This window comes from Sceloporus occidentalis, unplaced genomic scaffold, assembly GCF_023333645.1.
Source record: "Sceloporus occidentalis isolate IW3139 unplaced genomic scaffold, rSceOcc1.0.p SCAF_6, whole genome shotgun sequence".
Classification (NCBI taxonomy): Eukaryota; Metazoa; Chordata; class Lepidosauria; order Squamata; family Phrynosomatidae; genus Sceloporus; species Sceloporus occidentalis.
The window spans coordinates 23,710,788-23,728,721 of record NW_028316986.1 but is presented as its reverse complement, the minus strand read 5'-3'; the positions used below and the strand labels follow the sequence as shown (position 1 = coordinate 23,728,721).

At 42.4% G+C, this 17,934-nt stretch overlaps 1 protein-coding gene across 4 annotated transcripts in view; it reads right to left on the bottom strand.

The window, feature by feature from the left end:
* LOC149310510 (phosphofurin acidic cluster sorting protein 2-like) overlaps positions 1 to 17,934 on the bottom strand; it is a 269,085-nt gene that overhangs the window by 83,110 nt on the left and 168,041 nt on the right. For all 4 annotated transcript variants that reach the window (XM_089529102.1, XM_089529103.1, XM_089529104.1 and 1 more), the window contains exon 2: positions 5,181 to 5,268. In XM_089529102.1, the coding sequence (XP_089385228.1) occupies positions 5,181 to 5,268 (88 nt within the window). The remainder of the gene's footprint in view (positions 1 to 5,180; positions 5,269 to 17,934) is intronic.

Genomic DNA, 17,934 nt, shown 5'->3' with positions numbered 1-17,934 from the left:
CTGGAGGTCTCTCATTCACAGATTCACCTTAAGCTGAAGTCAACCTCATGGCAATTAACAATAACAACAAAACATTTTGAATTCCGTCTCCCAGAATCCTCTAGCCTGCACACAGCTAGGAAATTCTGGAAACAGTAAATGTTTCTTTACTAAACCCTGGAGTGGTTTTAATATGGAGACCACCCCTGACATGCAGGCAAAGTAGGCCCTGAAGCCACTTTAAAAACCACCAGCTTCAACTACTAATCCTGGATTTAAATCCTAATGACTGTAGCCCAGAGAAATGCCCGGAGAGAACGCAAAGCCCCCTGGCTCTTCACCCCAGCCTGCTGTCGGGAGTATCAACAGCTTTACTAACAGCTGACAAGAGCACAGGAAGGGCACAGCCGGCAAGCTAAGGAAGCAGTAGACTTTATCTCCAGAGAAGGAATTTATCCACCAAACAGTCACTAAAAGAACAAAGGGGAAGGTCAAAGGATCATAAATATACCTAGACTTCATAATGAGAAGAAGATACCAATGACAGAGTTTAACCGGGCCACTTAGGAAGCAGAGATCAAAACAACAGGTCATCACATTCTCCTTTCAATTCAACAATCCATCCTTATCTCATCTACTGAGAGGGAGAAAAAAAGGTTGCACTGGAAGGTGTAGAGAAAATGTTCAGAGCAAACTGCATATTCTTTTAAAATGCATGTACAAGACATAGTGGTTTGGGTGCTGGACTATAATTCTGGAGACCAAGGTTTGATTGCCTCCTCCACCATGAAAACCCATTGGGTGACCTTGAGCAATTCACATGTTCTCAGCCCATGGGGAAGCCAATGGCAAATCTCCTCTAAACAAATCTTGCTAAGAAAACCTTGTGATAGGGTCGCCATGAGTGGGAAATAACTTGAAGACACACAACAAGAACGAATCAAATCATGGGCAGTATTTGTTCCATCTCTCTCTCTCTCTCTCTCAACACCCCTCCCCCCAAAGAGGTTTCCTAGGGAGTCTGTGAGAATGAGAGGGGGTATAGTTCAGTGATAAGAGTATGTGCTTTATACGCACTTTCAGAGCTGGGAAAACCTGGTGTTTTAGACTACATTTCTCACAATTCCTTACCATTGGCCATGATAATAATAATAATAATAATAATAATAATAATAATAATTTATATCCCGCCTCTTCCGCTTTGAGGATCGAGGCGGGTAACAGCAAAGTTAATACAATATACAACAATAAAAACAACAAGCCCCACAAGACCCTGACCCAACCCTCCCTCCCAACTATAAAATTAAACAGTAAAAGATGGTTAAAAAGTACATAACAATACATCAAAATTAGAAAACGGAAAAAAACAGATCACAAATAAGAAAAATAATAAAAGGAGGGGATTCAATTGGTTCTGGACATTATCAATCGGGGAAGGCCTGCCGGAAGAGAAAGGTTTTGTCGCCTTTTTAAAAGCCTCGAGTGAGGATAATTGGCAAATCTCTTCCAGCTGGTCATTTCAAGTTTTTGGAGCAGTAATAGAAAAGGTCCTCCAGGAGGTCACCACCAGTCTGGTCTTTCTGGATTGTAAGAGGTTTTTCCCAGAGGATCGGAGTGTATGGGAAGGATTGTATGGGAGGAGGCGTTCCTTCAAGTAGACTGGACCCAGGCCATGTAGGGCTTTATAGGTGATAACCAACACCTTGTACAGTGCCCAGAAGCTAATAGGCAGCCAATGTAGTGATTTTAAAATAGGTGTAATATGGTCAAACTTGGATTTTCTGGCGACCAGTCTGGCTGCTATGTTTTGTATCAACTGGAGCTTCTAGACGTGGCACAAAATCAAAACGAGAGGTTACTAGAGCATGTACGACCATTCTAGGTCCTACTGCTCCAGGTAGGGGTGCAACTGGCGTATCAGCCGAAGCTGATAACAGGCACTCCTGGCTGTCACATCAATCTGAGAAGACAGTTGAAGCAACAAATCCAGGACCACCTCCAAGTTGCAGATGCAGTCTTTCAGGGGAAGTGTGGCCCCATCTAGAACTGGCGATGATTGGAGTTTCTGAGACCTGAGGTCCAAAACTTTTGGATGACCACAGATTCTGCAGCCTTGATACTACAGATCACAGAATAAAAGATTTGTCTTCTTGAGACTGTGAAGAGCTGATGACAGTCAAGATAAGGAAGATTGGTATGATCTAGTAATCAAATGCTTCTTAAAGGCTCTTCTGTGGAGTTGCTTTCTGCATCAAGCTACTGAGGTCTACTGGTTGGTTGTGAAACATTATCAGAGAGTGCCAGGAGATTTCCTCTCCTTCCTAGAAACAGTGCTCAAATTATTGGGGAGGAAAGGTAGGGAAGCCCTTAATGAAATCCAAACTTCCAAACTCTGACCTGCCCCAGTTTTAGCCCAATCATGCCCCACCACAGCTTTCTAAAAGTATAGTTAAACAGCTGCCATACCAAGGTAAGACCTCTATAATTCAAGAATTGCCAGAGTCCCAGATTGTGAAACAGCAGACCTGAACTTGTGTATGCTACCTTTTGGACTATACCTCCTAGAATTCTCCAGCCAGCCCACATGGTAATTCTGTCACAGCATGGCCAATCACTGTTTGCCTACAGCAGTGATCCCCAAACGTTTTTGGGCTACTGCCTTCTTTCTTCTTGGGCAACAAACCTAGTGCCTTCCAATGCCTATTTCTTGAAATTAGGTCTACTGTTCTGCAGCAAATTCAAAACAACCAATCACAGTTGCTTCTCCCTTTGCACCTAGTCATCCTGGAAGCAGCAACCGAGCAGCTGACTGAACAGGGACCAAGTAGCCTCTCACCTGTACCAGCCCTGCAGCAAAGATCGACATGGGTGAGAGGCTTTTCGGTTGCTGCCCAACCAGATGCTCAGTTGCTGTTCCCAAGTTGACTGGGTACAAAGGGAGAAGCGAATGAGATTGAGAATGAGCTCCCATGCAGGCAGGCGAAGAGTGGGAGCCACCACTACAGAAAGCGATCAACGAGGCTGCATGGTGGCTTAAAAGAATCCTGAAAAGAGAAGTTTCATGAAACCCTCATCCTGCTGTGGTCCTAATGGCCACTGGTTCACCCTGTCTTTTTTGCACTCCAGTACTTGGCAGAATGCCCGCCCTGCAGCCGCCTTTTCCCCCCACTGCTCCCTTGGATCTTTCCACCAGGGGAGCAATGCTACCCACTTTGGGAACCATTGGGACACAGTATAGTATTAATTGATTGATTGCCTAACTGTATACCCCATCTTTCTTCTGCCATGGGACCCAAGGCAGCTTATAATAATTGAAAATAGAAATTGGGTAAAAATGTTGTCTTATAAGTTTTGTTAAAAAAATAGCCAATGATAGTATTAAAAGCAGAGCTTACCTCTTGACATCACACATATATCCAAAGACTCATTTGCTCCTTCTTACAATGGAGTTTTAAGCGTAGATGTCAATGTACTTCTCCAAATCATGATGCACAAAACAGCCCTGATTTTGAATAGCCAGGTTATAAGAGATGTAATTAAGTGCTTTCTGCAGGCAGGGTGTATTAAAAAAACTACTCTTATCTTTCAGTCTCATTGCATGTGTAAGTGTTCAAAAACTTCTAAAGAGCTCCTGCATTCTACTGCTGCGGTAGCTGCGGTGCACAGACTATTCATATATTCTTGTAATGTGCATCATATTTTTCTTTACTCCTAGAAGGTTATTAGACCCAAAGGACAAGAACAGCACATTTAACATCCCTAGATGGAAGCTATCCAAGAAAATGAGGGAGGGAGGACGAGCGTGAAGTCTGACATGCCTCTGACAGCATATCTGAAGTTCAGAACACAAGGCCTCCCATGTAACAGGCAGATATTTCATTAAAACCAGCAGTTTGTCTAATTTATGAGAAGGTGTATTTATGAGATGGTCTCTTAATCTAATATTTGAGTCAAGCCCAAATCTGCAGATCTTTGTTCAGCAAGTGATTATCCAGAAGTGAGAAGGCTACCATTTCAGTGGCCCTTGGCAAAATGATGTTACAGGACTGGTTTCTTTATGCTCTTTGTTGTACAGATCTGCAGGATTGTTTTGCATTGCTTTATTATTACTTTGTTGCATTTAGTTGTTAGATTTATTTGCCACATACTAGGGAGAGAAAGCTGAACTTACAAGTTGGACTGGAAAACAAAAGATATGCAGTAATCAAGAAAAATGGTGACCAGGCATTTAGGAAAAAGATCTAAAAAGACAATATTGGATTTTATGTGAATCCGAATTACCAGAATGAAACTGGTTAAAACAGTGGTTTGGCTTTCTAGATTGTCTGGACTTGGAAAGTTGAGTGTCCCTTATCTGAAATACTTGGGACCAGAAATAAGTGTTTGGGATTTTGGATTTTTTCCAGCTTTTGGAATATTTGCATATATGTATTTGCATATATGTAATATCTTGGAGATGGGACCCAAGTCTAAACATGAAATTCATTTTTGTTTCATTTACACCATATAAAGCTAATTTTATACACAATATTTTTAATAATTTTGTGCATGAAATAAAGCTTGTGTGTACTGAGCCATTGGAAACCAAAGGTGTCACTATCTCAGCCACATATGTGGACGATTTTGGAGTATTTTGGACTTCAGAATTCCAAATAAGGAATACTTAACCCTTAGATGAGTGTAAACAATGACGTAGATATATGCGAAGCAATATAGTAAGTTTTTAAGCAAGAATATAACAATTTAGGGATGCCTGTGGTCTCATAATTGCGGAATTCTTTTGCATAATTAATAACAACATTCTGTCCCACTGAGCACTTCTGGGCTCTTCTTGCCATTCTTTATATCAATGCCAGGTGGCCAACTGGATCCAACACACTTATCAGGAACATCAGAAAACGCTCACTATTTTCTACAAAGCAGGAGGCAACGCACAAACAATTAAGACCATGGCTTTTTTCCAGCTTTAAAATCAAAACCTGTGCAACAAATTAAAGATCAAAACCTGTGAGACAAAAGAGCAGGATTCTGCAATAGCAGAGGGCTACATCTGGAGAGGCCAAATTGAAAAATGAAAATGTGAAGAAGCGAGGGGGAGAGAAGAAAGGAGCAACACGTCGGATTCAAGGACCCTTCCCCAGGTTGGCACCCGCCCCTGAAGTTTTCCGGGTCACCTGAGGGCAACAAGGCCAGCGGCTTACCTGAATCTTCACAGCGATGAGCACAGAGCTGAGCTCCTTGTCCAATTCCCTCAGCACCGTCAGTTTTTTCAGGCGGAGACTGCACAGCCTGTAAGACAGAGAGAATGGGACACATTCAGGCACCGCCACCATCCCAGGGCCCCTGCCACATGGTACTAGGCGCTCCGGAGACAGCCTGGAAGGTTGGCAGGCCACCGCTTCCCTTCAGTTGCAAGCTTGGCTGGTGAACATTGGTATTCATGCGCCACAGAGAAAGCGGATCAGAAAAAGAGGAAAGGAGGAAAATTAACAGAGCTAAAGCAGGATTAAGGGGATTACACTGTGACAGGAAGTTGCAGGCCATGTAGAGCTGAGATCCCTGCCTAGAAGGAGCCACTGTCAGCTCTGTACACAGACGCCTCAGCTCCTAGAGCCATCTCTTTATAAAGCTGCAGCAGCTTTCAAACCTCCCCTGCCTTTAATGCATTATAAGGAAATGCTGCTGATTTACATATTGCATTTTACTGTGTGGCATAAGGCAAATGCCACGTAACAGCCCCAAAGGAACATGAGTTGTGAGGTTACTGCCTGCCCATGAACCTGGTTTCAAAGCTCTGCTCAGTTAAGCCTCATGGAGCCGGCATGGTATAGTGTTTTGAGCTTTGGACTATGACTCTGGAGATCAGGATTCGAATCTCAGTTCGACCATGCAAACCCACCTAGTGACCTTGGACAAGTCACACTCTCTCAGCCTCAGAGGATGGAAATAGCAAAAACAAGTAAACTAAACTCATCTCTGAAGAAACTTGCTAAGAAAACCCCATGATCAGGTTGCCTTAGGGTCTCCATAACAACTTGAAGGCACATAACAACAAAAAGGTTTTTCTAGAAAAAAATAACTCCCATTCCTCATTTGGTCATGTTGTTGCTGTTATGTGCAAGTCTTTTTTTTTAAATTTACGTTGAACCTAAGGTGACTTTATCATAGAGTTTTCTTGGCAAGTTTCTTCAAGGGGGTTTGCCATTGCTGTCCTTTGAGGCTGAGAGAGTGTGACTTGCTCAAGGTCACTTAGTTGGTTTTTATGCTTGAGTGGGGAATCAAACCCTGATTTCCAGAGTCATAGTCCAACACTCAAACCACTACACCACACTGGCACATGAAACATCTTTTCTTATATTTCATTTTTCTTCTGCTTTTGACTGATCACTACATACAAATATATTACACATCAGGTTTTGCTATCTGTAACTGATATCCTTAAAAATAGGTGGAAATACGTTTAGCAGTGATACTCAAACCTTTTACCCTTGTGAACCGAACCCCCTTTACTCAACACAGTATATGAATAAAAATATTTTGTTTATTTAGTGTGCATATTTTCATTTGCACATTCATCTATATTAATATTTTAACATTTTATGATGAAATAACATTTTTTCAAATTAGAACAGTTTTATTTAAGTAAATTAAATATTTAAACTAATGGATGTATACATTTTACACATAAAAAGTTTAGAAGAGGGGAAGGAGGAGGGACCAGGGCATCCAAATCTCGAACTCCCCTTGAACAATTCTTGTGCCCCTCTCCTGGGGGTACCACCCCACCATTTGAGAACCAGTGATGTATAATATATTCATCTATGGCAGTGTTGGCCCATCAATCATGGGCTTGCTTTTATTTCAGTTTTCCAGTGACCTTTGGTTTTAAGCAAAAAACAAAAACAAAAACAAACTGGTTGTTGGAATACAGGAGCTGGGTATGTTTAGCCTGGAAAGAAGACAGAGCGGATTATGAAAGCCATATTTAAATATTTGAAGGGATGCCATGATGGAGCAAGCTTGTTTTCTGCTGTTCCAGGGGCTAAACCATGAAACACTGGATTCAAATTGCAAGGGGAAAAAAACTTTCTTGGAGGGTGTTGGACTCTCCTTCTTTGGAGGTTTAAATAGAGGTTGGATGGCTGTATTTTCAGAGTACTTCAATTGTGCATGGCAGGGGGTTGGAATTAGATGGTTTTTGAAATCCATTCCAACTCTATGAATCAAATCTCAGTTTTACAGGTACTAAATTCGCTGCAGGGTCACCATAAGTCAGAAAGGGCTTGAAGGCACACAACAACAACAGCAGCAACAACAGCAACAGCAACAACAACAACAATATGCAGCCTGGTATTTAAACAAAGGCAATTAGGGCTGCATTCACACTGCACAATTAATGCAGTTCGATACCACTTTTACTGCCACGGCTCAATGCTATGGAATTTTGGGAACTGTAGTTTAGTAAGACATTTAGCCTTCTCTGTCAGAGAGCTCTGGTGACACAACAAACTAAAATCCCCAGAATTCCATAGCATTGAGATATGGCAGTTAAAGTGGTGTCAATCTGGATTATTTCTGCAGTGTGGATGCCGCCTACGAATCCTATGCTGACAAATAAATTCAAAAACATACAGGACCCAAGGATAGGATTAACTGCTCTAGTGGCTTTATGGTATTGAGCTGCATACCTTGAAAAGTTACTTTTCAAGAGTAATTTTTTCATGTTATGGTATTTGAAAAGTCACCAGTTGTCTTTCGTGTTTGCAGTGTTAAAAAAGCAACTCACATTATGTACATTACTTGTTCCATATGCATTACTTTTTAGAAACCTTTCATTGCTTTTGTTTGAAAGATGTTTGAAAAGAAAACAGCTTAAAACTTGAATAATTAATTAATTAATTAATTAAATGTAATGTTATATCCAGCCTTTCTTCATGGAGAGGATTCAAGGCAGCTTTTGAAACTAACTGGAAATGTTGTTTCTTATACCAATAAAGTACTTATGATTCTCATTTGAAATGTCCCTTTGTTATGCCCCCATAGCTCATAAAGTTTATAGTTAAACATCACTGCATTACTTGTGACAGGTTACTTCTTATCTCTGCTGTAGTGGGACAATGAACTGGGTCAGGTTAATAGAGCAAAGGGTTAATGCAGCACTGAACATGTGACACAAAAAGTAATTGGAGGAATCTAGCTCCATGCATACACACTACTATCTCACTTCCCCAGCCCCTTTGCAGGCAACAGGAGTAGTCTAGCTGTTTGATGCAACTCTGTAATAATTGTGTGGGTGAGGCTCCCAACTAAAAGACAGGTGAATATTCTGAAAATTCTGAAAAAAATGAACTTAAACCAAAATTTTACATGACTGTATTAATTAGATATCAGTTGGTCATGACATGTACTGCAGCAACCATGGATATGGGTGGATATAATTTATTGGATTCTCTCAGAGTGGAGAGTTTGTACTAAAAACTTAATAAAAAGATATATATGTTTATAAAAAAGACTAAATGCCATGGGGTGATTCAATGATCCCTGAAGCTTCAAACAGAGCTGTGCACGAATTCTGATACTATATGCAGAAGTGTGGAAATAAGCATTTGGCACATAACTCAGCCTTGTGAGACTCTCAGCTTATTTTTCTTTTCTTGCTTCTAGCCTACAAACCTGCAGAGGTGGTTTTCAATATTTTCCCAAATTTCCCCAAAGAGAGGAGAATAGAAGAAAAAAAAACCCAACAGCTTGGAACAACAATTATTTTCTAAGAAAGAGAATAGTCCAAAGGTGCTTCCAGATGGAGAGCTCCTGGTGTTACCAATCAAAAGACATTGTGCAACTGTTACTTCTTCCTCTCTTTTTTTTAAAGAGGGGAAAGAAAAAAGAAAGAAGCAGCAGTAGGAAAACACAGGAGGTTTAAGAGTGGAAAACAACACCATCTCCTCCCCTGCCCCCATAAAATTTAATGAATGAGACAAAGAAATGGTCTGGTAAAAGCTTCACCTGTAACATTCTAAGAATTTTTAGCAACAAGCTATTATAGCTGAAGGTGTGGATATTTTCCATCTTTCATCCACCAAGTCATACACCCAAGTGCTATTTTACTCATGAAACAAACAGACAAAAAAAATCTGCAGACACTCTTCCTCCTTCCATTTTAATATAACTGACCATTTTCTCCAGAAAAATACACACAATGTAATACTTTACATCTCAGTATCTGGTACATTGGTGCAATTCCAAAATTTACACTAAATACATTTTGGGAGTGACTATTAGATGAAAAGATTCTAAAATGCAAAGATATACAACTGAGCACAAAAGTTAAGAATCATACAAGCCATTGTATTCCCTATTACTATGTATGCATGTGAAAGCTGGACAGTTAAGAAAGAAGATAGGCAGAAAATCAATTCATCTGAGATGTGGTGCTGGAGAAGAGTGGTGAGGTTCCCATGGACAGTCATAAGACAAAGAAATAGGTCCTAGACCAGATCAAGCCAGCAATCTCTCTGGAAGCCAAGATGACAAAACATAGGCAATCGTACTTTGGACACATCGTGAGAAGGCATGAATCATTGGGGAAAATAATGCTAGGAAAGGTGGAGGGAATGATGCATGCTAGATGGATGGACTCCATTAAAACATCATGAGTATAACTTTGCAGAAGTTGGGCAGAGCAGTGGAGGACAGGGGTTCCTGGAGATGTCTCATCAGCAGGGTCGCTATGGATCAAGACCGACGCAAAGGCAGTTAACAACAACAAATCAGATGAATGACAAATTAGATCAGAGCTATCTTTCTAAACTTTGATTAGATCAGCCTTCCTTAACCTGATGCCTTTCAAATGTCTTAAAATTCCATCACTCCACAGCCAGATGTACTGCTGTTGAGCATATCTAGAAAGCAAGGAGTTAGGGAACAATGATCTGGATACTGGCCTCCTCAACATACATACAATAAATTAACCACCCTTAGGTTGAAAGATATCTCAACAGCAAGACATGGTGGAAGTGTCTGCAGAATGAGGTAAGAATCTGGGGCAATGTATAGGTTCTCCACGTAATACTCACCAAGACTAATAGAAGCAGAATTATGTAAAGGAAGTAGATCTGCAATTATATGAAATATGCTCTTGGTCATCTTGATACAACACTTTTCATTCCATATGTGACCATAGTTTTTAACTAACTCTCCAGACTTTTGGAAGTTCTGATCTCTTTGCCCCACAAAAGACGAGGCCAGCAGACAAGTGGGAGACAAATGTCTCAACTGAGAGCCAGACGAAAATTCATAGCTACTTGCCCAACCTACAAAAAACCTATTTACAAAAACTAAACCTTGATAAAACTCACAAGTTTTTAGAATTCAAACTTGTTGTGAATTTAACCACACCCTGTGGAGCAACTTTTTGGGGTGGATCAGATGTAATCCCCTAGTCTAAAACACACTGCAGAAATAATCCAGTTTGAGACTGCATTAACTGCCCTGGCTCAGTGCTAGGGAATCCTGGGTATTGTAGTTTAGTGACACCAGAGCTCTCTCACAGAGAAGGTTAAATCTCTCACAAAACTACAGTTCCAAAAATTCTCTGGCATTGAGCCAGGTCATTTAAAGCAGTCTTAAACTGGATTATTTTGGCAGTCTGTCTTTCCCAGAGCTTGGAAAATTGCTTTTGGGAACTACAGTTTCCAGACGCTCCTCAGCCAGTATGTAGTTGTGACATTTTCAAGTTCTGAATTTTGTTTTTTGTTTTTTTTTTTTGCTTTATAATCTCTACACAAAGGCTGTCACCAATTCTCAGGACTGATACAGATTGGGGTGTTAAGCCTTAGTGTCAGGCTCAAGAGGCTGAGCTTGGCTTCTGCCACCGCAGCAAATCTGGGGTGGGGTGAGGCTCAATTACAAATCAACCACAGCAGGCTGAGCTCCCTGTAACAGGATTGACTCTACCCTGCTGCCCTCAAGAAAAGGTGGTGGTGGTGGGGGGGAGAAGCAAATGGGTCCTTTTGCAGATCAGTGAAGTATGCAGCAGCCCTGCAGTGGGCTCCCCTTCTCTGTCTCATTTATTTATTTATTTATTTATTTATTTATTTATTTATTTATTTATGGTATTTATACCCCACCCTTCAGCCCTAATGGGCTGAATAATTACATTACATTTACATTACATTACATTTAAATTTAAAATTTAATTTAAAATTAAATTTAAATTACATTACATTTCTCCATGTCTTGCTCTCAGCTCTGCCTAAATTCACATCCCTGGCAAGTGTGTACATTTCCCTTCAAATCGCATGTTGATTTATGGTGCCTCCATGAATTTCATAGGATTTTCTTAGGCAAGGAATACTCAAGAGTTGGCTTTGCCAGTCCCTTCCTCTGAAATATAGCCTACAGCAGCGGTTCTCAACCTTTCTAATGCCGCGACCCTTTAATATAGTTCCTCATGTTGTGGTGACTCTCCAACCATAAAATTATTTTCATCGCTACTTCATAACTGCAATTTTGCTACTGTTATATATGTGTTTTCTAATGGTCTTAGGCGACCCCTGTGAAGGGTCATTCGCCCCCAAATGAGTGACGACCCACAGGCTGAGAACCGCTTGCCCCCACATCTGATCTTCAATGGAGGTCTCCCATCCAAGTACTAACTAGGGCTGTCCCTTCTTAGCTTCCAAGATCAAATAGGATCTGGTGCCTTAAGATATTTAAGCCCTAGCATCTCTGGCATAGATGTTAGTACAGGTTGAGTCTCCCTTATCTGGAATTCTGAAATAATCCAAAAACCAAAACCATTTTCATGGATGGCTGAGAAAGTGACACCTTTATTTTCTAATGGTTCAATCTACACAAATTTTGTTTGATACACAACATTATTAAAATATTATATAAAATTACCTTCAGGCTATGTGGATAAGGTATATATGACACATAAATGAATTGTGAGTTTAGACTTGTGTCCCACCTCCAAGATATCTCCTTATGTTTGTTGTTGTGTGCTTTCAAGTTGTTTCTGACTTATGGCAACCCAAAGAAAGCCTATCCTAGGGTTCTCTTGGCAGGTTTCTTCAGAGGGGGGCTGCCATTGAAATCATCTGAGGCTGAGAGAGTGCAACTTGCCCAAGGTCACTTGATGGGTTTCTATGGCCAAGCCAGGATTCCAACCCTGATCTCCCAGTGTCCTAGTCCAGTGCTCAGACCATTACACCATGCTGGCCTTTATATCTCCTTATGTACATATATGCAAATACAAGTACTCCAAAATAAAATAAAATAAAAAATCCAAAACACTTCCCGTTCCAAGCATTTCAGATAAGGGAGACTCAACCTGTAAATGTATCTGCATGAATACCAGGGTGCTGAGCAGCACACAGACAAGCCTTTCCCAGATTGTAGCTGCTGAGGAGTACACTGAACTGCAGATAACCCATTGTAGTTAATTACGTTTTTCAAATAAATCTTCAAGCTGAAAGAGCAAACATGCTCACACTTTTTCAATCAGTAGAAGACTAGCAAGTGTAAACAACACATAGAATCATAGAGTTGGAAGAGACCACAAGGGCCATCCAGTCCAAACCCCTGCCATGCAGGAACCCTCAATCAAAGCATCCCCGACAGATGCCCATCCAGCCTATGTTTAAAAACCTCCAAAGAAGGAGACTCCACCACTCTCTGAGGGAGTGTGTTCCACTGTCGAACAGCAATCACTGTCAGGAAGTTGTTCCTAATGTTGAGGTGGAATCTCTTTTCCTGTAGCTTGCATCCATTGTTCCGGGTCCTAGTCTCTGGAGCAGCAGAAAACAAGCTCGCTCCCTCCTCAATATGACATCCTTTCAAATATTTAAACAGGGCTATCATATCACTTCTTAACCTTCTCTTCTCCAGGCTAAACATCCTCAGCTCCCTGAGTCGTTCCTCATAGGACATGGTTTCACCATTTTAGTTGCCCTCCTTTGGACACACTCCAGTTTCCCAATGTCCTTTTTGAATTGTAGTGCCCAGAACTGGACACAATATTCCAGGAGGGGTCTGACCAGAGCAGAATACAGTGGCACTATTACTTCCCTTGATCTAGACACCGTACTTTTATTGATGCAGCTTAAAATTGCATTGGCCTTTTTAGCTGCCGCATCGCACTGTTGACTCATGTTCAACTAGGGTTGCCATAAGTCAGGACCTCCAAACCGGGACAAATGTGGGACAAATGTAGGACACTATTTTCAAATGTAGGACATGGTTTATTAAAAATGGAGGACATGCGAAAAAACTGATGATTTTTTAAAAATGTTAATATAAATGCATGTTTCTTAGGCATGATCAAAATGGAGGACATTTTGGCATTATTCCTAGACAGATGGCAGAAATGGACTTCCCCTTCTGGTCAACCCCCCCTCCCCCATTCCAAAACACACATGAAGCACATTTGGGTATTTGCAAACTGACTCACACAGCTAGGTCTTTGGATGATGATGATGATGATGATGATAATAATAATAAACATGGAAGGTCCCTTTGCAAACTGACTCACACTGGGGGAAGGTGAAAATGTTCCCCCCCCCCCCCGGCCCAGAGGCCTATCTTTGGTCCTCTCCTCTGCCGCTTTTGCTGCTGCTGTTGCTTTTGCTTTTGCTGCTGCGGCTGCCGCTGCTGCGGCTGCTTCGGCGGGGGCTGTCCGCTGCCCTCCTCTGCCTGCTGCCTCAGTCCCTCGCTGGCCCATGTGGCGGGCAGGAAGTAAACAGAGGAGAGCTCCTCCTCTTTAACCTGGGTGGCCAATGGGGTCAGAGAGCTGGAACAGCCCCACCCCCTGCCAGCAGACACAGACTCCTGAAGCAGGGGATGGGCTGTTCCGCTATTGGCCAGCCTGCCAGCCAATAGGAGGTGCTCCAGCCTCCAACAGAGCCCTATGCGTGCCCACGCAGAACTGTGAGTGTGGGCGCATGAGGGACAGGGCCCAGCTTGCGGAGCCGAACCACAGCGGTGGCTAAGGCCGCGGTGTTGGTGGCCGCGGTGGCGGCCAGAGGAGCAGCCACAGCAGGCCACACAGCGACAGCTGCATTGGTGGTGGCGGCGGCGGCCGCAAGAGCGGCCAAAGGCGCCGCCACAGCGGCGCAATAACAAAGCCTGAGGGCGGCGGCAAACCCGGGACAAATGCCAAACTGTGGTGTGACTGTGCAGACGGTCCAAAAGCGGGAAATTCCCACCCCCCGCCGGGTTATGGCAACCGTATGTTCAACCTGTGGTCTAATTGGACTCCTAGATACCTTTCACATGTAGTTTCATTCAGCCAGGTGTCCACCATCCTATATCTGTGCATTTCGTTTTTCCACCCTAAGTGCAGTACCTAACATTTCTCCGTGTTGGAATTCATTTTGTTAGCTTTGGCCTAGCTTTCTAGTCTACTCAGGTCATTTTGAATTTTGATCCTGTCCTCTGGAGCTACTCCTCCTAATTTGGTGTCATCTGCAAATTTGATAAGTATGCTCCCAATTCTGTCATCCAAGTCGTTGATAAAGATATTGAATAGCACTGGGCCCAGGACAGACCCCTGTGGGACCCCACTGGTCACTTCTCTCCAGGATGGAAAGGAGCTATTATTGAGCACCCTTTGGGTTTAGCCAGTCAACCAATTACAAATCCATGTAACAGTTACCTTGTTTAGCCCACTTTTTACAAGCTTGTTTGCAAGAATGTCATGGGAAACCTTGTCAAAGGCCTTACTGAAATCAAGATATACTATATCCACAGCATTCCCTTCATCTACCAAGCTGGTAATTTTTTTAAAAAAAAAGATATAAGATTTGTCTGGCATGACTTGTTTCTCTGAAACCCATGTTGACTTTTTGTGATTATGGCATTGCTTTTTTGATGTTCACAGACTCTCTGTTTAATGATCTGCTCCAGAATCTTTCCTGGTATAGATGTCAGACTAACTGGACGATAATTGTTTGGATCCTCTTTTTTCCTCTTTTTGAAGATGGGGACAACGTTTGCCCTCCTCCAGTCTGCTGGGACTTCTGTTCTCCAGGAGTTCTCAAAGATTATTGCCAATGGCTCCGATATTACTTTTGCCAGTTCTTTTAATACTCTTGGATGTAGTTCATCTGGTCTCTTTACTTATTCTGTGCTGAATTTCCCCTATTCTGTCCTCTGTTCCCTTTTTCCTCAGGTTGAGTACCCTTTGACTTTTCTGAGAAGACAGAAGCAAAGAAGGTGTTGAGTAATTCTGCTTTTTCTCTGTCCCTCGTTAGCATTTTGCCATCTTCTCCATGCAGTGGCCCTACCGTCTCCTTCGTCTTCCTTTTGCTGTGGACATATCCAAAAAAGCCCTTTTTATTGTTCTTTACCTCTCTAGCAAGCCTGAGTTCATACTGCACTTTAGCTTTTCTGACTTTACCTCTACACGTGCTAGCTATTTGTGTGAATTCCTCTGTGGTGATTTTCCCATGTTTCTATTTCTTATATAGTGCGCCCTTGTTTTACGCGGGGGGGTGGGTCAAGAACGGGTATGCTCGAGCCCCGTTGCAAGTAATGGAGCTTGTCCTTGTGGTGTGCGGTGGCGCACATGCGCCATGGGAGCACACACCATTGTTTCTTCTAGTGTGTGGCACCAGAAGAAGCAACACTGCTTTCAGCATATGTGCCCGCGTATGACATGGGCGCACTGTACATATTCCACTTAAAACTTAGCTCACTTGAAAGTTCCTTAGTCCTCCCCATCCTGGCTTCTTGAGACATCTTCCATTTTTCTTCCTCATTGGAACTGTTTGAAATTGTGCCTTCAGTATCTCTCTTTTGAGAAACTCCCATCCATCCTGAACTCCCTTTTAGTATTCCTGACCATTGGATCACCTCCAGTATTTCTCTAGGTTTATTGAAATTGACTCTCCTAAAGTCTAGAATGCGTGTCTGACTATGCCTGGCTTCTCCTTTCCATTGTGTAACAAACACTAGGAGAATATGGTCACTTCCACCTAAGGATCCCACCACTTGTATCCCATTTACCAAGTCTTCCCTGTTGGTTAAGATCAGATCTAAAATAGCTGACCCCCTTGTTGCCTCTTCCACCTTTTGGACAATGAAATTGTCTTCCAGGCAAGTAAGGAATTTGCTAGACCTTGAGGATTTGGTTGAGTTTGACTTCCAGCAAATATCAGGATAGTTGAAGTCACCCATCACTACTACATCTCTCCTTTCAGAGTGTGTGATCATCTGTTCTAGAAAGGCATCATCCAATTCCTGCATCTGACTTGGGGGTCTGTAGTAGACTCCCACAATAACATCCCCGTTGTTTCCCTCCCCTTTAATTTTTATCCAGATGCACTCTACCTGGCTTTCAGGATTGATGTCCTGGATCTCTTCACTGGTGTAAATGTCCCTGACATATAAGGCTATTCCTCCTCCTTTCCTGTTTGGCCTGTTTCTCTTGAAAAGGTTATACCACTGTATTCCTACATTCTAATCATGAGACCCATCCCACTAGGTTTCAGTGAGGCCAATTATATCATATTGGCTTTGTTGTACTAGGAGTTCAGGTTCATCTTGCTTATTTCCCATACTCTGTGCATTAGCGTAGAGACATTTAAGACCATGTGTTCCCTTTACTTGCTCCCTGTGCAAAATTTTTTGCCTCCCACTGTTGGGTCTTTTCACTGTTTGCCTTCTTCCCTCTACAACAGTTTGACTATTTTCACCAGCCCTTTTGCCTTCCAGAATACTGTCGCCCTCCCCCTGATAACTCAGTTTAAAGCCCTCCTGATCAAATTTTTGAGACTATTGGCAAAAAAGGTTTTGCCAACTAGCATGAGATGCAACCCATCCCTTGCTAGAGGTCCCCCCTCATGGAATCGCAGCCCATGATCCAAGAATCCAGACCATTCTTGGCGACACCATCTATGGAGCCAGTTGTTTACATCCAATCTTTTCTTTTCCCTTCCTGGACCATGCCCTTCAACTGGGAGATGAGATGACAACCTGTGCATCCATCTCTTTCAGCTTCCTACCCAGAGCCTCATAGTCCCTTCTGATATTCTGAAGGCTGTGCCTTGCAGTATCAGTGGTTCCCACATGGACCAAAAAAAGGGGGTAACAGTCAGTAGGCTTGACAAGTCTTGTCAGCCTCTCTGTCACATCACGGATCCTTGCCCCAGGGAGACAGCACATCTCCCGAGACATCTTGTCAGGCCCACAAACCACTGCTTCGGTACCCCTCAGCAAGGAGTCCCCCACCACCACCACATGCCTCCTCCAAGGCTTAGCAGGCATGTCCAACCTCAGGCCCTGGAGCTGAATCTAGATGTCCTTATATCTGCTTCCAGGCTTCCCCAGACAGTTCTACTATTACACCATTGTTTGCTGACTTCCTCACTTATGTACAGGACAACACCTCAATGGGAAACTGGCAACAATTATGGTAGTGCTAGATAGGAAAGCAATTTAAGACTAAGAGCCCTCCTTCCGTCCACCATCTTGAGGGGGAGAGCGGCCTGGCCTGAAGACTAAGAGCCCTCCTTCTGACCACCATCTTGAGGGGAGAGTGGCCTGTTATGTTTTATTTTGACTTTGGATATTGTATTGTACTTCCTGTTGTACACTGCTTTGATCTAATCAGGAAAAGTGGTATATAAATAAACATCATCATTATTATTATTATTATTATTATTATTATTATTATTATTATTATTATTACAGTTCTACCACCGCTACCCACTTTCTAAAATGCCCCTCCTAATACTGAAGGCATTAAGAGCTTTGAGATCAAATGTGTTTTTAGTTCCATCTTTTAGGTTTGGCCCCAAATGCCACTGCAATGCAGTCCCCAAGGACTTTTCGAAAATTGACTTCAACCTTTGAGCTAAAAGATTCTTCACCCAGAGTAATCTGTAATGTTTAATATTATTATTAGTCCCTTGCAGCTTGGACAACAGTGAGGGCTGATAAGAAGCATCAACA